At 35.9% G+C, this 22,556-nt stretch overlaps 1 protein-coding gene across 4 annotated transcripts; it reads right to left on the minus strand.

Annotated features, from left to right (window-relative positions):
- Positions 1–87: 87 nt before the first annotated feature.
- On the minus strand, positions 88–20,930 carry LOC117118076 (serine/threonine-protein kinase LMTK2-like). Of its 4 annotated transcripts, none has more exons than XM_033262568.1 (13): positions 20,790–20,930; positions 17,800–17,964; positions 16,875–17,171; positions 16,257–16,384; positions 14,317–14,404; positions 13,049–13,182; positions 12,496–12,580; positions 11,916–12,040; positions 10,264–10,413; positions 8,925–9,945; positions 8,321–8,362; positions 3,687–4,040; positions 88–3,120 (listed from the first exon to the last, which is right to left on the minus strand). In XM_033262568.1, exons 2-13 carry the CDS (start codon positions 17,902–17,904, stop codon positions 3,106–3,108), a joined length of 2,544 nt encoding a protein of 847 aa, XP_033118459.1. In that variant the 5' UTR covers positions 17,905–17,964; positions 20,790–20,930; the 3' UTR covers positions 88–3,105. The 4 variants fall into 4 exon arrangements, 3 of the variants coding, with proteins under 3 accessions (XP_033118459.1, XP_033118460.1, XP_033118461.1); XR_004446996.1 differs by lacking the exon at positions 88–3,120 and adding an exon at positions 4,585–7,701 and having other exon boundaries at positions 3,904–4,040; XM_033262569.1 differs by lacking the exon at positions 8,321–8,362.
- Between the last annotated feature and the right edge of the window lie 1,626 nt (positions 20,931–22,556).

Here is a 22,556-nt window from a genome sequence, read left to right on the forward strand (position 1 = left end):
AAATATATCCTGGAGCCGCCACTGATTACATGCAATAAGCATAAAACCAAACACTGGTGCAAATATAATTTATACAATGACATCATCTAATATCCTTTTTTTTTATTTCCTATGAATATATATCTTTTCACACTATTGCATCTTCTGATTATATCAATATTTGATAATATAACACATCAAATTAATTATCATAAATAACATTCCGAGTAGGATATTTCATAAATGAAAGCACTGATCAAGTAATTAATTTTTTATCAAGTTTTTTGATACTAAATAATGCTGTAGGACACCCTCTACAGTTTATCAACGGTTGAAACATACCAAGTTTAATAGAAATTATTATACATATTCTATACTGTATTTAAGCTACCAACAAAACTATTCTATATGAGGTTTGCTATCCCAAAACCAGCATTGGTGGAAAAATAAAAATTGATATTTTAATACAGTATATTCTTATTCTCCACATTGTAAGCTTTAAAATGATGGGTCAAAGCATCAAGTTCTATCAAGTTGAACCAACCTTTCATATATTTTTTTTCTGCACATAATGTCCCTCAAGATACTTGTGTCACAGACCAAATTTACTAAGAAGTGAAACAGTGAATTCACTGCTTTGGGGCCAAGTTTACTATAGATTAAGTTGGCAGGGTGGAGGCAGATATCTCTATCACAATAGAATTCATTAAATCCCCACCCTTCCCCACAGCAGTGAACATGGTATTAAGCAGATTATTTTTAATAAATTCATTGCAATGTTTTACTGACACTGGCAATTTTTTTTTTTTTTTCAGAATTATCAAACTTCAATTAGAACATACAGTATATCACTACCAAAATATTCAACCACCTCAACTCCCACAATTACTCTTTGCTTTCATACTTCATCATATGTTGTATTCATTAGTACAAATAATTATCTCATAATAGACCTAAAATATATCTAGGCCAAGGTTTGGCTAAGTAAGGGGAAATCCCTGGTTTTAACCCTGCTTAGCTAACAACTAGTAACGTCATATGGCAGACAAGTGAAATCCAAGAGGGCTCAATTCTACAGATGTAGAACTCAAAAGTTTGTGAGTTTTTGAGTCTGTGAAAGGGACATTTGCAGAAGTAGAGTATGGTACAGTATTAATAATTTTTGATAAGAACTCCATGTACTAGTGTATATGTTCAAGCATTTCTAAACAAAATCCCAAACACCACCCCTCATACCTGCATGTCCCATGTCCCCTACCCAGATATTTCTATAGATCTGCACCTATAGCTTGAGCTCCTAATTTTTTTTTTTAACCATTCTTTCATAATTCTATTATGAATTGGCAAAAAAATATTCCTTTACACGAAAACAAAATTATTTAACTCTATGTACAGTGCAGCAAACCTCAAGATTAGTATTGCCCAGAGAATGTGCTGAAATGGCAACATTTTTTGTTTTCATGGGAGAATTTGATGACTGGGTGAAAATATTTCAAATCAAATTTCAATATAATACATCAGTTTATATCAACATGTGTTATCAAAATACAATACATAAAACATTATAAAAGATAAAAATAAGAGATATCTACACTACTTATGATAACCCACTACCTAATCATGTTTTCTGACCGATACAATCACACCAATTTATCCAAAATATACATTTTATTTTATATACCAAATTACACATCAATAACAAAAAATAAAACCCCTAGCTAATCTGTAAACCCTTTACCAACCACAATACATATAATATTACGATAAGATAAAACCAAATAATATATAAAGGACAGATCGACATATTTCTACCGCTTGTCAAAAAGTAACCAATCACAGAGCTAGCGAAAAAAATAATACAATTTTGGGTATTCTCCTGCCGTAGTCCGGCTTCAAGGTTTCCGATGGCAGAAGTCAACTGAGATTAAAAGACTTGGAGCAGACAATCAACATGTTCACACCAGACATGAAATTCACTCTAGGCTTGAATCAGGTCTGGCTTCAGCACAAGTTTGAAAGCAGTCTTCATGCTTTTCATAGTATGCAAAGTGCCACTCAAGGTTAAGTCATAATAATCAACCTAATAATAATTTTAATATAAAAGCAGACTGGAAAAAAATTAAATATAATTTACACACAGAAATAATGGTAGTATTTTATATAATTTTTCATACAATATAAAAAAAATGCCACTAGTGACAAAGGTTAAAAATTGGTGGGTTAAAAGGTTCATTATCTTTTCAACATGTTTCTATTGAAAATCAATAGATGAGCATTATATTTACACTCAGAAAACTGATGAGGCTTAAAATAGGATCATTCTATTGAAACTCAGAAAATGAACATTCTATCAACACTTAGGACACATAATCTATGGACACTCAAAAAAACAACATTCTATTAACAGTTTCATGGAGGGAATCATTGCAAGGTAAATCTAACAAGAATTTGTCTAGAAATTTGAATAGCCATCTCCAAAAATCATCAAGGTATAAAAAACAGAATTATTACATTTTTCATTGAAACTGAAGGCTGTATTTAAAAAAATTCATAGTACTTTTCATCAATTATTTATAAGTGTACCATATAATTTATTGTTATTTATATAATTGCTCTTAATAATATTAAAGAAGTTCATTTTTTATGTACTCAAATTTTACTATTATTTCATAAATTATTATCATTTCTGAATTATTATTTCTGTAATTACATTTTACAAAGTAAACAGTCAATTTTAAGAACTGTCTCTACCATTCACCAATTTCTCCCCAATAAAGAAAACAATGTTAATAATATTAATATAATAGTAACAAAAAATGCCCCATAGCTTAATTCTATGGCATTTACACAAATATCATAACTTATCTTGCAATAATGAATATAATTTAATTATTTTTTCATCTTCAGTACTATTATTAATCAAGTTTATATTATTTTTAATGTTTAGAGGTTTATACAAGCAAGTTTAGATCTGTCACAACGAGTAATTCGAGATGATTTGACATCACTGTGAGGCATGTCAATGTTTAATGCTTACCGTGAGTGTTTAATGCTTACCATAATATATTAGACAATTTTTCATTGGCAAAAAGGCTTCTTTTTATTGGCTTTAGATTTCAGACACCATCAAATCATCTGAGGCTGTGACAAAAAAAAAAAAAAATTTAATTTAAGGGTTTCAAACATAAAACAATAATGAAAAAAATAATGGTTATACGAACAATATTTGCTAATAGGGACAGCATACATTAAATGTATCTTATCAACCACCTTTAAATTCTTATGTTTATCAACAGTTGGATGGCCAAGTGGATAAGGCAGGGGCGCCGCTAAGTACAGCCATACTATTGGCGCTGGTTCAAACAGCACGCTCGCCCATGGTTCTGGTTTTGGAACAAGTCTTCTCGCATAAGGACTATAAACCCTAGGCCCAGTGTACACAATTTGGCTCATGTGTATTTTAAAGAACCCAGTAAACCTTAAGAGATGAGTAGGTGGTTAGCTTGTTGCACTGATCCATTCATCCCCTGTTGTGGACAGACAAGATTAGCTGGTAACAGTATACCGGGTAGCTCAGACACAAGATCCTTAGAGGAGAAGAAAGTTGTTGTAACAGCTAGTCCACACCTCGAGCGCTTTGAGACCGTTTCAGTATATAAAGTGCTAGATAAATCTCACATTACATTAGATCACAACAGTCAACTAACCATTAAATTATCAGCACCATTAGTGTCGCCACTATCAGATAATCGTTCATTTGACACACTTCCCTCTACCTTCATCCCATCATCTACATCTTTCTTTACTCCTTGCACACCTTCTGATGACAATTCATCTGCTTTTCCTTGTGGATTCAACATCTCTATGCCATCTGGCCTTACTGCAGTCTCTGTGACCTCCTCCGTTTCCGGATATTTGATAGTAGAAGCAACAGCAATGGAAAATTCATCAGTGAAAGAGGAGTTGATTGGTGAGGTAGGTTCCGTTGGATAGTTGTAGACAGAAGTCAGTGAAGGGTCATCTTCAAATTTCACTGACTTGGTAGTACCATCTTCTATTGTCTATGGTAGATGATTGGCAGAAAGAAAATTTTAATATTTTTCGGCAATAAGGAATATAATTAACTAAAAGGGAAAAAAATTATCAGCAAAACTTGTGAACCATTGTTCAGTCAGTCGATCAGTTAGTCTGTCAGTTGACAAGTCAGTCAGCCAATCAGACAATTGATAAATTAATTAGTCAGTCAGAGCCAATCAGTCAGCCAACCGATCAACCAGGAGATCAGTCATCCAACCAACCAACCAAATATACAATCAGTCAGTCAAACAACCAGTTAATCAGTCATCCAACGAATCAGTCAGTTACTCAGTCATGCAAGCAATCAGTCAGTCGTCCGTACAATCAGTTAGCTAGTCAGCCAACTAATCAGTTGGTCAGAATCTTACTGTCAGCCAACCAGTCAGTCTGTCAGCTGGCTGGCCGCTTGGTTGGTTGGCCAGCCAATCAGTCAGTCAGCTGATCAGTCAGTTGACCAATATGCCATTTAGTCAGTCACTCATATAAATAATCATGCTATTTAACTTGCATTACTTTCTTTAAAATTACCTGTAATTAAAAATCCTTTTAAATGTCAAATGCATTGCATTCCCAGAAGAAAAGGTGGGTGGGGAAGGAATACAATAAAGACTGCAAAATCTTAAATGTTTATTAGCTGAATCTCCGTCAAGCAAATTTCATAACTGGAAATGCTCAGGAAATGCAAGCATTTACAAAAGTGTCCTTTTTTAAAAAACCTACAAAGATGTGTACACTGCAAAAAATACAAAGTGTATGCAGGTGTCCAAATTCGTCGTCCAAATTTTAAACTCTAGGTTGATTTATAACAGGTGATATAGACCTTCTCATAATAGCAGTGATCATACCTAATAAAATAATTTGCATACAGCACACATGACTACAGAATGGTTCATAGACTCTGTGTTCAGAAATCACTGCAGATATTCAGGGCACACTGCCATAGGTGGCTATACACATGTAACTAAATGCTGGTTGTCAGTTAATTAAGAAAAAATTGTCCAATGAATGCCCATGTTTCTTTGTCCTGAAGCCTGTGTCCAAAATGCAGGTGCTCACATGTGTTCAAATTCTGCATGCAGGTGGTCCAACATATTAGATATTATCCAGAACACAAGAACAATACTGTAGCTTCATATAAGGTCTGGAGGCACATCTATTGGTTAACGCTAAGCAATTGGTCAGAGCCAATGAGACATGGCTGCGGTATTCAAGAGTCTGTGTCCAGGGGTAGCTGCAAGCGTGATGCAGGTGTGTGTCAGGTTCCTAGCATGATGCTATATACATGTGTTACAGTACATATATTATCATGCACAATCAAGCAATATGTTAGTTTTAATAGTGGATTATTGTATTAAATTATAGTAAATAACAAATTAAAATATTATATCATGGGTTCGATTTAACTACACAGATGTTAGCTGTCTAACTCTACTGCCATGTCATGTACCGGTACTCAAATAAAATAAAAATTATATAAATATTTATAATTCATCCGACACTATTATTCTTATTATTATTATTATTATTATTATTATTAATAATATTATTTTATTTAACCATTCCTTGAGTTGGTAATCAGTGACTAGCAATACTATATTATACAATTATCATGCACCTATACTATTACAAATATTGTTAATTAACATCAATCAAGATTAAATAATTAATGTCTTGTAGGCCCAAAAACCAGAATTCTGTTCTTTTTACTAAAAAGTAATTGGCAAACATTGTTTTTATGGGTAACGTTATGCCATATTGTGGTATTTTTGTTTCTGGAAGCAATAGGCATAAGTGGTAAAAGCAGTTGGTAACTGAAAGACATATATATTGTTTGATTTGGGAGGTATACGTGACATGACACAAACACCAGTTGGCCAGCCATATAGCAATCTATCTTGGGAGCCGCACGTCTTTCAGGCGACCGTGGATTTCCGCTTTTGTGACTCCTGAGCCATCATGCCAAATGAATAAAATAAATAAATAAAATAAATCACATATACTGTAGGAGGCCTATGTTTAGAAAATAAAATGAATTTTTTGAAAAAAGAAAGCCTGCAACATGCTTTGGTTCGGATATATTTGATTTTAAACACACTTTAGATTCCAAAAATAATACAATTGTTACAAAACTAGAGACCAGAGCGTTACTTAAGGCCACAGAGTTGCAAAAGCCAGCAGCATTCCTGGTGCCAATGATCATAGCATGCCAAAGCCGACAACAGTCCTGAAGCAAACTATTAACAGCATGGCTTACGACCACCCAGTTGCCAAAAGAGCATGGCTTACTACTACCCAGTTGCCAAAAGACATGGCTTAAGACCACCAAGCTGCCAAAGAACATCATTTGAAACCATACAGTACAGCCAAAATATAACACATCAACATTAAGCAAACATGGATGCTAGTATACTAGCAAATACTGTACATTTTGAGTGACGAATTCACCTATAACAGAGAAAGCATTTAGCTTGATTATAATAAATGTTATCCGCAGTTGAGCGACAAGGTAACCTATAACAGTTAGCTTGAATTATGCATCCATAGTTGATACAGTAGTTTGTACATTAACGGAAGAAGAAACGATATGTTGCTACTGGCAACTCTTGATCACGTCTAAAAATTATATCAAATAAAATCAATCATAATTTATCACATAGTACCACCACCATTAAGTTCACCCATCATGCTATAAAGTTAATTATGCTTCCAATGCTCAAGAAAGTACTGATCATAGATAACTACTTGTTCTATGATGAAAAAGGTTTAACTGCAGAGATGCTAGTTTAGTATGGCACAACTCAGGCCATATACTGAAGGTTAAGAAATCACTTTAATACCACCACCATCATTATTATCAATTATCATGCAGACAAAAACACCAACAGTAATGTTTATGATTTTAAAGAAGATTCTTATTAAAGGAAAATAAAAACTTTTAAAAAGAATAAAAACTGTGGCTTTAGACCACAATATTAGGCAATTGGTCAATCAATCGCTATAATTTTTGTTGCATCAGCAAAGTAATATTTTAGTTTGAAAGTGATATTCGTTGATTGGGGTCCATGCTTGTTAGACAGGGGAACTACTGACCCCATTCACTGAAACCATTCACTCAATCTCAATCCAACCTACAGTACCATCTACAACAATGTTTTAGTTGCTGTATTACAGTAATATATATTTGGGTTTAATCAAGAATCCCAAGGAGTGAGAGGAGCCAAGGGGAAGCGAATTCTTGGAAGAAGGGATTCCATGATCATGAAATCATTCAATGATGAGTACTCATGCAGGACTAGGCCTAAGCACATTCCTCTGAGATTGAAAAGAGCAGTTTGGCATAGCGGTTGCGTTTCTGCCTTTCAATCTTGAGGTCAGAGGTTAATCCCCATGCTGTGCATTATGTGCAAGGCACTTGGAAATTATTCTAAATATTATTATCATCATCAATTATTATTGATATAAAGTACTGGGATTATTTGATTAATAATACACTACATGCTAAAAAAAAATTGAATGTCCAATATGATAATGAGATTAGGTATTATATTATTGCGAAACCAATTGGTTATATATTCAAATTATACAACTTATTATATCAATACAATTTTATATTACAGAATACTACTTTTTCAATAGTTTTGTAGTCTAGAAAAGAAGTAAAAGAGAATATTATTATTTAACATTAAAAAAGGGAATTTATTTTATATATTAGCAAATTAGCATGTAATAGTAGTTTGCATTAAAAAAAAAAAAACATGCACAAGTGTGGAAAGTTCCATTATTCTTTAGGGGGTTCCATTTTTAAGAGGAATATAAAATTTAGTTATATAGGAAGGGTTTATTCAGAGAAGTACTGTAATATCCTCTTGTAAAATCCTTATGATATTTGTACAATTATTCAAACAAATCAGGCGTGAAATATGGATTGAGGTACACTTAACAAGGTGATCTGGTTGCTTTTTCGAGAGGTAAGTTCTACTAAAAGAAACTTTACATCAGACACAACACTTGAACTTTGAACTTATGCTGTCTAATTAATTATCAATGATCAACAAATGTCTGAAGAATTGGAAGAAAAGGAAACACCTGGAGAAAAAAAAACAAAGAGGACACTATGAGTGGGCAAGCACAGAGAGCATTCTAGGACTATACACTTCAATTCATGAATAAATACTTCCTGGTTCAAAGGTGACCTCTGTAGCTATATAAAATTGATGCATTCCATTATTGATAAAATTGTGATGTTATAGTGTTAGGTACATACCTCAGTATCAAAAGATTCATCAAGGTAAACTAAACGATAATCCTTTGATTCAAAATTGGGAGAGTCAGAAAGAGGAAAACATGATAGAATTTATTAATTTAAAGAGCACATATCAATTTCCAAACTAAAGATTTCTCAGAAATTGCACAAAATCAAGCAAGGTAGAGTTAGTTCCTAATTGCTGTTTGTTATTATGAAGCACTAAGGTGCTGAATATATTTACCAGTGTTATTAAGTTGTGTCCACACTTTCAATTTTTATGTGACAAATATTTGTCACATAAAAGTTGACAGTGTGCACAGAGCTTAAAGTAAATCATAATATATTTTGTAAGCTAACAAGTATATTTAAAATAAAGAAAAGAAAAAGAAAACAATTTTGAATGGAAAATATTCATATTAGAAGATAGATTATCACCAGTCAAATTCTGATAGTGAACCCAAGACCCAGAGATTTTAGGTCGAGTATCACCATGCTATAACACATATGCTTTTGTTAAATAAAGTATTTATACTGTAAGGTTATTCCTAACATAAAAAAAGGTATATTAAAATATTATATTAGAATGTTGATGATATGGGAATGTTCTTTAAATTGAACCTACCTTATTGGATGAATATCGTAAAGAACTTTTTCTTGGGCGGCCATCATGCAAGAACACTTCTGACGCATCATCTTGCAGCAGTTTTCCATTTTCTTCCCCTTCTTTCACTGGTTTGCCTTCAGTACCATTTATTAACCTGCCATCATCACCAATGTTAATTTCTAGAACTTTGACATCACCAGCACCAGCCGGTGAACTTACACCAGCTGGTGAGGTTGCACCATTAACCGTTGTCACCATAGGGCTTAAAGAAGTAAAATTGGTTGCCATTACATTATTAAGCTGTTGAATAGTTGCCAGAGAATCAATGTGTTCAGGTGATTGTGGAAGTCCTACATGACCTGCTCTAGCATCTAGAGTCTCTAAGCCCTCACTCAAAATTTGAGCAGCTGCACTGCTCTGCAGATTTTCAGAGTCTGATGCCCTACTAAGGAAACCTTCTTCAATTGGGGTGTTAGGAGGAGTCTTCAACAGATCTGCTGATACTTGAATATCATTAGAATAAGAATTTAAAAGATCATTGCTTTCTGGTGTTTGAAGGATCTGTTCATTTGAAGTATTGACATCAATCAACGTTGTATTCTCGGCAGTAAAGGTAGAAGATGAGTCACTGGCAGTAGAAACTGCTGCCTGCACACCTGGAGACATCAAAGGAGCATGATGTTCAACAGTGACTATGGATGATGTCAAAGGATTTGTAAGAGCAGGATGCATCATAATCCCTACAACATCTGTATCTGAGGTAGTGGCACTGGCAGATGTTAATGTCACCCCTTCAGAAGTTTGCAGAAGTTGCCCTAAACTGGAGTCTTGAGAGTGTCCTGAAGATGCAGGATGAGTGGCAAGTACTGATCCATTTAAAGCAGCTGAATCCGAGCTCTTCAGGGAGTCCCACTTCTCTTGAAACTCTTCACGATCACTTTTGTCCTTATGTGACTTCAGGTGAGTCAACAGCTCCAAAATATGTTGCATTGTGGGAGACTTTTCATGAGACTGCCAACAAAGTTGCATAATCTCCCACCTGCAATGTCAGAATATAGAATATGTAAATAAAACATGAACATGAATATTCAAATATATTGAGCACATACTTAAATACATCATGAATATTTACAATAGTACTGGATGAACATAACACAAGCTGTGAATGCACTATAAGATGTTTAATGTTTTATGACACATTGTCTGCTAGTAAGCTTTTTTTAGACATGTTTAATTCACCTTTGATGAAATGTGTTAAGTACATTAGTCAGAGGCAGCAGTAAGACAGTGTAAGTCATAATTTGGAGTGTCCTAAAAGGTAGGTTTTGTCTATGTTGCACATAAAGTGTTTACATACCATCTTCCAATGTACTTCACTTGTAGTTGTGGTGGTTCTATTTTTGTATGTTGTTGGATAATGACATCTCTGACAACTTCTTCATCGTTGCAATTGCTGTATGGCAGAAGCGCTCCTGTTGACAGTTCCCAAAGCACAACACCAAATGACCTGATAGAATGTTGATTATCAATCAATCAATCAATCAATCAATGGATTTATAAGGCGCATAATACAGCAGTCTCTAACAATTGGCATCATAACTGGTCATTATAACAATTATAAGGCAAGATTTTTTTTTATTTCTTGTTTTGAGAAACTTTTTTGAAGGTCATCAGAACAGAACAGGAAAAAAATTTAAATAAAGTTTTGTTTTCTTATTTAGCAAATAGTTTTGCTAAAAACATCCATCCAGACGGAGGAGAAAATAAAAATAAAATTTTATTAGTAAATCTAAACAGTGTTATAATGTGATGCTTAAATTCTTTAAATTTACGTAAATAGGAAGAAATATACATATCTTATCTTTAGAGATTTCAAAGCAGCGGAGGGTGAAACAAAAATACAGCAAAACTTATATTTTTACTATTTGCGGCCAGTTAGTTTGCAAAACAAGGTATAAAAGAAGTCTTGCCTAATGGTAGACTTAGGCTACATTCAGACTTGGAAATAAGCCAGGCTTGAGTTTAGCCTGGCTCAACGTTAAACCAAACCTAACTTAGCCAGGCGTTCAGACTAGCAGGTTTAGCCAGACGAGAACTTGCATAATAATGAACCGTAACCAGGAAACGTGTTTCAAAACATTTCTCTCGCGAAACGTACGCTCACTCACAGCGTACGTAATTGAATGCTGATTGATCATTTTGTTACTCGGAAGTCAATGCAAGACCCCCCTCAACGATTAAAGCCCGGCTTAGAAAAGTTAAACACGGTGGCGCGTCAGGCCTAGTTACTATAGGAACACAGCCCGGCTTGAGATAAGCCACCCAGTTCAGACTGGCAGGTGGATAAACCCGGTGAGTTGAGCCAGGTTTATCTACCTAGTCTGAACTAGGCCTTAAGCTCTATCCAGACTATCAAATTTTCTTTGACAAAAAAACTGTTGTATGTCCATATATAGTCATAATGTGCCTATATATGGTCATGATGTGATGTCATTATGACCATATTTAGGCATGTCACATGTTTTTGTCAAATAAAATTTGATAGTCTGGACAGGACTTCATATAGCACATTAGGATGAGACCTCTATGTGCTTCACATTACCATTACCCCAGGCATTGGATTAAGCACCTACGGAACACAAACTCAGTTGCAGCAGCTAATCAGTGCATCTGGCATTCTAATCCTACAAGGAACACACTTAATACTCCTAAGTGGAGGGAAGCAACGCAAATTAAGCGCCTTGCTCAAGGACACAAGTGAAATGGACAGCGAGGGATTGAAACATCGACTTCAAGTTTGGGAAACCAAACCGTTTCCACTGCACCAAACCACTTCTACAATATATTATTTACTTTATAGTGAAAGTGTTACTTCTTTAACATATGAGTTGGTAGCACTTTTATCACAATTTTTCACCTCAACTGACAATGCTTCAACGCTATGACTTGTGAAACTCCAATAATTGGGACACAAGTAAATTTTGTCTCTTAAATAACAAATACCCTTACCATACATTGCTTTCTTTGGTAATAGCTTTAGGTTTCACTATAGGACCATTCACCTCAAAGCCATCTGGAGGTAGCCAACGAATTGGTACTATCTGGTTGGTTGATGGTAAACGGTAGTAATCTCCCTATAATAAAACAATATTTTACATTAATAACTGTAATTACCGTAAACATTTTGAGTGGAGTGTTAGCTTAAAGATTAAGATGCTGGCCTTTCAAGCTCAGGGTCTCGAATAACATGATTTTTTTTTTTCCAAAAAAAACTCCATTCAATAAGACTTGTAACAAAGACTTATACCCGGAAACTCTATGCGTTATCCGACAGTCGTACGACCGGTGGCCGAGAAATCCAACTCCGCTGCCTGTGAGAAATTAGACGACACGATGCCGCCTCCTGATTGTAGGTGGCAGTCTGAAAAGTTTGCAATTAAAAACAATCCATTCCGCGCACATTTTGGCATTGCGTTCTCCACTGACCGGTCCAGTAAATAATTTTTTATTGTCTATACTTGGCCATGGTGCCTAAAAAATTTTAATAAAAAGATTCCATGATTGATTGAATGATTGATTGCAAACTTACTTTATACTTTTCTTGTGATAGCCCATAATCTCCAATTTTAAGTGAATCTACACTGGCCAGAAGGCAGTTTCTTGCAGCAAAATCCCTGGAAAACATGTATAAATTTCAATATTATGATAACACAATTAGTACTCCATAACTTAACTGTTACTTTATTGCATGTATTCAATTAATTCTGTATTAGCGTTCCTTTAATATTTAAGTTTTATTGTACACCAGTGTATGGAATATAAGGTTTGGTCTAGATAAACATAGAGGAAAACACATTCAATCTTAAACATTTTATAAACTTGTACTGCAGCCATAATATAATTGTTGATTCAAGCGGCATGCTTGCCTATGGTTCTGGTGGTGGAACAAGTCTTCTTGGATAAGGTCTACAAACCTTACCAAGTGTACACAATTGAATCAAGTGCACTTTAAAGAACCCAGTGCATCTTTTGAGATGAGAAGGGGAATACCCAGGTGTACTGGTCCATTCAACTCATATTGTGGACAGACAAGAGTAGCTGGGCACCAGTTTACTGGGTTAGCTCAATGAAGAGTTCCTTACATGTGCACAAATCCAGCTTGATGCAGTAATGTTAGGCCACTAGCCAAGTCACAAGCCAACTTCAATTGAACATCTCTGAGGGCCATCGACTGCATTTCTTCCCTGTGTTTCATCAAATAACTCTTGAGATCACCCTGGAATTGGTAGAATCAGAACAAATTTTAGTTTTCAGTCAAGTGAAAAAATGTATATCAGGGGCCCCAATTCTCCTGCGAGTTGCAGAAATCTCCCGGAAATTGGCACAGCTTTCCGGAATCAAGTAAGCAATCAGAAAGTACCGATATCGCGCAAATTTGTAATTCTTGCATGATTTTACTACGGTACTACCAATTGTTTTCCTGAAATCAGTGGGCCATGTGTATCCCCACATGCAGCAAAATATAATTAGAAGTGTAAAGAAAGTTACTTTAATGGGACCTCCTGGTAGCCGTTTCTCCCAATTTGGAAACCCTGCCATATTCTTTTCATTTGTGAATGCTGGAAATTTTATGTCTAGGTTGGGAGATTATTCGGTGATGGCAAGAGAGTTAAGATTTTTAACCATCTGTAGTACAATGGGCATTTCTGCTGTTGTGATTGGTCATTGGCACTCCAGAAAGGTCCATTTGTTTGGTATGAATTCATTGTACAACATTAACAGTACAAATTGTTTATGGTATCAATTGTCCACAGTTAAAAAATTGTTCATGGCACTAATCACGCATGGATAAACCATCTACAGTATAATAATAATAATAATAATAATAATAATAATTCTGGATTATCCTCGGATAAATTGTCCAATGAACTAATTATATGAATGTATTTTATCTGTATGTATGTTTATTGGAACAAAATCAAATCAAGTCCATGGATAAATCATCTGTAGTACTTATCATCTACAGTACTAACCGTCCACTGATAAATTGTCCCTGATATGAAACATTTAAATATAAATTTCCATGGTAGGAGCTGTCCACAGATAAGTACAAAATATCCACTGATATATCATCCACTGTAATAATCATCATAGCTCCTGCGAACTAAAGCCAGGCACTCACTGCGTTTTACGACGGTCATAAGACCGTCGGCAGACGAATCTAACTCCAATTCCTCTGAGCGCAAGACGACGCGACGCTGCCTGCTGATTCTGTTGGTGGCTGTCTTAATGGGTCGTCATTCAAATTGATCTGTTGCGCGTGCATCGTGCAGTTGCGTTTTCTATAGTATTCCATCGGCCGCAGTGAGTACCCAGCTTAACTCAACAAACTCAAGAATGGAATACTTACTAACGGTGCATGCTCCATGATTAGTAGAAACGGAATGCTATCAATGCACTGTCCAAGCAAACTCAGCATATTAGGGTGGCGCAATTCTCTGTTAGATGAGCCGGGCAGAAGGAGAGAGGGTAGGAAACACAGAGATAGATCGAGCAAAAAATAAAGAGATGTAAATGTAGGGAAAAAGAAAATGCAAACAAAAACTAACCAAAAAATAAATTAGTATACTGGCATAATTCATGATTACATTTATATATGTATTATCAAAAGAGAGCTTCAATTGCACAACTTCTATTTGTATTATCGCAAAAAGCATTTTTAAATGCACGATAACGGTAAGATTATTTAGATCGTAATGTCTTTTTTTTTTTTAAAACATGAGTATTTGTTGTTAATAAGTAAATAAACTTGTGCCTCGTCTTACCAATACCTCCATGGTATGATTTTACTTAACTAATGTTAGATTACTTATAGGAAATAATGACTTTTCCAGAAAATGTTTATGCAGTATAATCACTTTGACAAAATGGATATTGCTTTTAAAGATATATTGTCTGTGATGTAAAGCTAAAAAATAACTTTCCCTATTCAAATTGCCTATTTTGTGTTCAAGAGAGTTATTGAGAAATTGAATATTCAAGGAGCACTTAATAGGTCAGTACACAGACAGTATATCTTTAATAGCAGAAGTAAAGTTAAGTTGATAAATTGTAATTTTTTTTTTATTTTGCAGCTTTTCAAAATATATGATGTCAACAGAGTAACAAGCAATTATATACAAATTAATATTAGAGGTAAAGGACATTCTTAGGCAGGTGGGTTTACATAAACAATATGAAAATAATGCCTGTTAGTTCATATACATATAATGCAAGCAATGATAGCAAATATCGCAGCATTCTTTTTACAAACAAAATGGTCTCTTTGGATGCAGAATTTCATTCTTAATGTATAAGTTACCTTTTAATAATTAATTTTCATCAATATAATATGACAGATCTATGCATTGTCACATGCTGTACAAAGAAATACTATCAATAATTGGTATGGTAATAATGTTTGGGACTAGAATAGTCTGTATGCGCTGTAAGTAAAATATAATTATTTATAATTATAAATAATTATATTTTACTATATTTTATCATTATAATAAACATTAAATTAATAATTTTATTTGATATTAATCTTTTCTTCTTTTTAAATTGAATACTGTAAGTACATACTGTAGTTCCTCTGGTGATTGCCAACGCCATTTATCACGAATTTGGGGGGGTGGGGGGAATTTATAAATCCTGTTATTGAAAACCTTTATAGAAAAGCCAATCAAAAAGCACACTGCATGTCACTCTGATATTTTTTGGTATTAGGGTAGCTGATCTATTCATATCAATCATATTTTTGTCCAGCAAAGTTCTAGTACAGTTGTGGGCATAAAAATTGGTTGGGGAGGGGGAAAAGTAAATTTTTCATTTAATACTGAGGGCCGCACCCCAACGTTAATTTTCGAGTGCGCTTCCAAAAACCTTCATAGACTGCTTTAATACCACATTATGCTCATTGCTACTATTACTTTTCAAAGATCATTGGTTTTTGCCAAAGATGGTTCACAGGCCACACACATAGGGTTTTTAATTTATTTTTGCGGGCTGAATGTGCACTTTGGCAACCCGTGTTCTAGTACATGAAATCAGACGTAAAGTAAGAGATGGGCTTACACCCAAAATTGTCTGAGAAACTGTGGTATATGTTAGTGTAATAATTGAATGCAATGTTGTCACTTTTCACAGGATTGTTTGAACTTAATTATGTTATAAAATAATTTCAGCTGCAATTGGGTGCTATTTTATTTAATTGCATTTTTATATATTTGGAGATAAAAGACCTTATTGAATTGTGGTTTTACAGGTAAATGAAGATTACAGGCTTAAGCTGAGGATGCTCATACCTACCTATGCGACTGGACTTCTCGGAGGAACCTTATCTGTTCCTCCCTTGTGGCTGTATCTTTGAGTTCTTTCACAACTACTTTGGTTTTCTTGATTCCAACTTGTATTTTTCTCGCTTCACCTTGCAAAACCTTGTCAAATTAGAGAGAGAGAGAGGATAAAGTCTGAAAAACACTGTAGTAATTTTGTTAACAAAATGTTTTAACCCTTCTGAGGACAGAATATTTGGTAGTAATTAATTGACATAAAAAATCAACAAACAGCTTAGCTTAGTCAGTTAAACTGGTGGTAGCTAGACTCTGCAGGTCCATTGTTATCCTTTGCTACGCTGCTCTCTTTGTCTTAAAGCTAGAGGGCTTAAACATGGACAATGTTTCTCTAAACCTCTGGAATTATGAAATATTTGTAACCTAGGAGTTATAACAGAGCAATGAGTGGATAATTTTAGAAGAAAATTACTCAAAAGTTAGGGGTCTTCTTCTTATCGTGTCTGTTCACAAGTTCATACTCATTTAGGTCTAAAAACTCGACATGAATATTCTTGTGAATAGTGGTAAAAGGATTGGTAGGAACGCCGCAACGCTAAGGGGGTAATAACTGCAACATTATTATTTACTATACCTTTCCAAACCAGCCATTTCCCAGCTCATCAACATAACTAAGCTGTGTACGTGGGAACTGCATTGAGGGGTCATTCAGGAACTTAATATTTTCCTGCGCTAAAGAAGGACCGCTCTGGGCCGGTGACAAGCTGGAGACATGCTGACCTAAACGTAGATGACTAGCATCCGGCAAGGGCTCAACATCTACCGGATCGTTGTATGGTGTATTTTGAGATGGCGGTCTGAAATCTCCAAAGTTGTCATTATTTTCAATTCCAGACTCGTCTTGATGGACTATGCCTAGTTCATCTGGTTTCTATAGAATAGAATAAGCAAAATAAGACGTTAGCATTGGTATGATTCATGAATGTAATGCCCAGTTCAGACTATCAAATTTTATTTGACAAAAACATGTGACATGCCTAAAGCTCTGTCCACACTATCAAATTTTCTTTGACAAAAAAACTTATATGCCCATATATAGTAATGATGTGCCTATATATAGTCATGATGTGATGTCATCATGACCATATTTAGACATGTCACATGTTTTTGTCAAAGAAAATTTTGATTTGCCCAACGGGGCTGAAGCGGGCGTGGTCAGACGTTGCTCAAAGTGTCTCAAAAGTGGTCCAGGGGCAAGCCCCGGAAGAAATATAACAATTTAGGGGTTTCAGAGGCTTATTTAATCGATTTGAATTGTAGATATGCTACCTACCCACACCCCCACCCACCCATAGCACCGGCACTGAAGAAGCATACCAGTTTGTGCTCCTGCTATGGAACATAAAGCCAAGAAAAATACCATAGGCCTACTGAATATACATTTATATATTTTATAAACCTTTTGTTTTTCACATTAGGACACTCTTTATCAAGGTATTGCATAAAATGAGGCATTAAAAATACAGTGTATGAGTGCATTCACATTAAGTACATCTTACCGGAAACAAAAATCTGAAACACCGTCCACAACCAAACAACACAATAATCAACACCACCAGTGTTGCTACTGTCAACACAGCTGGAAGTTCTAACAAGTCCTCCATCTTGAATCCAAACTAGTCTCCCATATCCAGTATAAATACAAGCTACTTGCTATCAGTAAGCTACAAATAAGGAAGAAGCCACATACCAGTAAGAATTGATAATTGTGAACCAGTAAAAACCACTATAAATTGAAAATTTCATTTATTGTAAAACAAAATCTTTAATTATTAATTGATGTATAACATAGCTATTAATAAGTTACATGCCTACAATGGTAATGTTGAAGATAATAGACAAGTGTGATAAGTTGCAGAAAGGGAAGGTAATAGGCAAATGTGATAAGCATTTGCAGAAAGGTTGTATTCAACTTAAAATATGAAATAATTTAATATTAAGACTTTATTTGTTGATATTAATTTGTCGGAAAATGAACATTTTGGGCTGGCCCCTTGGGGACCTTCATCAACCGCACAACAAAATTCAACTTCCAATAACCTACAACATGTAACAGAAACAAATAGATACAAGGTTCTCAAACCTGCCAGAACTCTACTGTGAGAGATAATTGTGGAGCTTAGCAATAGACCAAACAAAAATCTCCCCAGCCAGTCTTGAACTGGCGAGTCGAGTGACCAAGGGGTAAAGGCTGGGGCACCGCTAACTACAGCTAACTAGCTCAGGGTTTGATTGATAGAACCACGTTTTCTCGTACAAAGACTGAAAATGGAGGTCCAGTGTACAGATCTGACTCATAATATCATAATATTAATTATTTGTATAAGCATCAGGAAAACTAATTTTACTTGTGAATTTAAAAGTGACAATAAAAGAATCTTGTAAAGAACACTTTGCATCTTTCGGAAGAGTATGGGATTACCCTGATGCTATGGTTCATTTCAGCCCCTGTTGCTGTGGAATAATGCGAGCATGTAGCTACTATAAGCGCCTCTTTACAGCGGCTAGGTAGTCACTGACCATGCCCATACGCAATTCAGCACAATGACACTGAAAGTTATGGGTTATTCCCCTACCTTTACCCTTACCTTAGCCTTTGAACCCAAGTCCACGACTGCTAGCTAGAGGAAAGTATTTTACTACTGTACTTAGCCAATGCTCAGCTATAATTAGGAAAACAAAAACTGCTTGGTAGACAATGGGACTAATTCTGCAACTCCACTATCTACATAAACCACCAACCAAATGACAATAATATAACATTGTATACTACTATATGAAGGTTCCTCCTATTCTAACAATGGGATACAACATCGTTATTTGGTGAAAAATAAAATATTTCCATTCATCTCATCTCCACCTCATTGAACAGATCATTCATTTTTTACCTTATCATAATAATCTATACTACTGCACTCATAAACATTAATTGACATTACTTATATACTATAAAATGCAGTTGGCATGGGAGTAGCACCAGCTGTTGTGTTGTTTTTTTATTTGCCTAAAACTTTAGTGTCATTATTGCACACATAAAAACCAAATAGCTAATAGCAAACAGGATTCAGTTCAGTAAGACGTCCTACAGGGGGTCTCATATTCCCAAAAAGAGGTCGTAGTTCACTAATTCCCCAACATGTTTGGAGAAAATTTTAAGAATAGGCACTTCTGTATTATGTTCAGTATGTCCAGAAATGGCATTTTCAGACTGTAAAAATACGTTCAACAGTATCTGTATCTGTCGAAAGATAGGTGTGCGTGTACAGTAATTCTTATTGCTTGAGATGGTTAGTTGCTTTAGTTTTGCATTTTTCGTTGCTTATCGTTGTGATAGGGTAGGGTAAGTTCTTCCTGTTGGACACTGTCCTTGGCAGGAAGGAGAATTAGAAAGTCTTTGTTGGCCGTTATGGTTTGATAAGAGTTACTGTGTGAGTGCCTTGTCTGACGTTTGCGTGGCAGGAGGTCGTCGATCGACAGGGGCAGAAGATCCCTCCTTGCCTTCTGAAGGATGGAAAGTCTGTTAACTGTTCTACAGACTGCAAGCATTCCCCAGCAAAAATAACTGAAATCTTCCCTGAGAGTGCCATTCATTTCGGTCATGAGAATTAAACATTCAGAAAATCAGAAATTAAATGTTTTGTTTGTCTTATTATTAAAATATACACTATCTTCACTTTACAAATAAATAGGCTTATCGTATCAGTTACTACCAGTGAGGAAACTAACTTGGAATTACGCTTGTTTCTTGTTAAGTCTGGTCTAGGCCTCCCTTGGGTCTTGGTAGGTGAATTGAAATAAAACGTGTTGTTTGCCTTTCCCAGTCTTTCTATTTTTATTACTTTTTAAGTCAGTGCGCATATTTATATTATAAATATCAGTAGGATATTTATTATTAGTGATTCTTCAATGAATCCAATTGCCATAATTAATTTTCCGTGGCCAAACTTGTTTTCAGCCAAGCTTTTTCGCGGCCGAAACTGTCGTATAACTTCCGTGACACTGACAGGGGTTCAGGTTTTCCTTGACAGGGGCCAGGCCCAGGGTCCCTTTACCGCCCCCAACCGGAATCCTGTTCCGTTTGTTGTGATGATCTAGCCTATCCATTCCTTCTTTCTACCACTAACGCCTACTGTAGTAGGCCTAGGCCTAGCCTAGCTGGAGCTGAGGCTTCATTCAACCCACTACTAGCTGCTGCTACTACTAGGCTGGCTGGGCCTCTAGGTTCTATGAGTACGAAAGCCTCTACTAGCACTGTATAGGCTAGGCCGATTGACGAATTTAGCTAGCTAGAGCTAGGCCTGCCTGCCTTGCTCACTCAGCAGGCCAGCCAATCGGAATCTCGCTGTACACTAGGCCTAGCTAGGCGTAATTAATAACTGGCGGGCGGATAGGCCTAGCGAATAATGTCAATCATAGATACAATACATCACTATGCTAAGCCTAAACACGTTTTCGATATGTTAGAAATTATATACAGTACACTACTCACATTTAAAAATGTCTTGTGCGTTCTTCTTTCTTTTATTTACACAAAAATTGCGACGTTGTTTACAGAATACCTACGATCCGAGCCTTCTCGGCGCCGCGGTCCTCCCACTTTGAACTATGAACTACAATTGTTTTTTTGTTTCTTGTTTTTTTTTTTTTTTTTTGTGGGACGCCCACATTTAAAAGTTGCCAGAGAGGTAATTAGTCTACGCGATCTTTTTGTCATACATTTCGTAATTTGCTACTACTGTTTGAATTTAGTTTAATAAAACTGCATCATACATCTCGCAATATTTAAATTAATTCTTTGGACCTTTCTGCTAATCCCCGCCTCTTGGATATTGTTGCTCTAAGGTCCCACAAAACGACAGTGTAAACTAACGCAAGCCTTGTGGAAACACACGCGCGTATTCCTGGCGCTGTTCTGATTGGCCAGTTGTTAAGTTTGATTGACACTTCGGATAGGTCGCTTGGCGCCCCTGGGAAGATGGTGGGTTCAATTCCCGATGGGTGATTTTTTTTTTCAAATCGCAAGCCCGTACCCAGGGATTTTTGGGGGTTCTAGAAACCCCCTTTTCAAAAGAACCCTTTTTTTTCAACAACCCCCCCCCCCCAAAGCCCATGCACACTAACAACAACAAAATGGAAATTCTTCTCTATAACCTATGTGTAGTCATACGCCTGTCTATGCTGGATAAATGCCTTTCCTCCAACCTGAGGCAATGCCTATATTCTAACCCCCCCCCCCTCCTTTCGAAATACACGGTTCCATCATGTGTTATACAGCAATGCCCAGCCATGCCCTTGTATACAGAATGAATACAGAAAACTACATCGTTCTTTTTTTTTTGTTTATTTATACATAGGCCCCTATATCTTACAGAATATTTTATGTTTACTTTTTGTTACAGTGGACCACTGATTTGACCAGTGGTGGGGGGTGGGGGGCAGGATTTGCCCTACGGGGAGTCCAATGTCCCCGACGGGGGAGGGGGACCGATCCTGACGGAAAAAGTAGGTATGGTCGGGCGCCGCTCTCAAAATCTCTCGAAAGTGTTCGGCTGAAGCCCCGAAAAATATGACAATTCAGGGGTTTTAAAGGTTTAGGCCTATTATTCGGTTTTGGGGACTACTAATATGTAGAAAGTGACATCCCCTATAGATTTTTTTCTCACCAACGAATTGTGGTTTTTCTCCCCGACGGCCGGGGGTGGGGGAACTCCCCCCGACGAGGATCCTGACCCCCGCCCACCCGCTGGCGCCACTGCCCTGGATTTGGCCCACCTATCACTTCTAAGAGCTTTGTCTCTTGTTAAGATGCTAAGAAGAGGCATAAAAAATTGCCTCCAATTGGATTCGAACTTCCAACGAAAGCCTCAATCATGACCGGTTGGATATGTCATCTGCATCATAACAGCAGAAAGTCCCGGTTCGAATCACGGTTATGGCATTTTCGCATTCGCACATTTTCAAACTCCGAAAGAAACCTCAGTGGCCGGTTTGTTATGGCATCCACATTGATAGCAAAAGGTCCCGGTTTCGCATTCATACGTTCCTCTATATTGAATATTATATTTCTAAATCTGCAAATGACAGATAACCAGGTAGTAGGTTTACTGATTTGATCCCAATGGCAGACTCAATTTACAGGATAATATAATTGGATATAGTAGGAAATGCTTACAGCATTGGATTAACATTGATATATTTCCTGAATGGATGAAATCTATTTTCGATACTATGGTTTTATATAGATAACAAATAGACA

Source organism: Anneissia japonica, unplaced genomic scaffold (assembly GCF_011630105.1).
Source record: "Anneissia japonica isolate Jap-2015-1 unplaced genomic scaffold, ASM1163010v1 scaffold287634_len692169_cov176, whole genome shotgun sequence".
Classification (NCBI taxonomy): domain Eukaryota; kingdom Metazoa; phylum Echinodermata; class Crinoidea; order Comatulida; family Comatulidae; genus Anneissia; species Anneissia japonica.

Coding starts and splice junctions, on each gene's coding strand:
- LOC117118076 (XM_033262568.1), bottom strand. CDS start 17,904: ATGGAGGACTTGTTAGAACTTCCAGCTGTGTTGACAGTAGCAACACTG. Junction 12,581..13,048: donor CAAGCTGGATTTGTGCACAT/GTAAGGAACTCT, acceptor CATGTTTTCCAG/GGATTTTGCTGCAAGAAACT. Junction 9,946..10,263: donor GTGAAGTACATTGGAAGATG/GTATGTAAACAC, acceptor CTGACATTGCAG/GTGGGAGATTATGCAACTTT.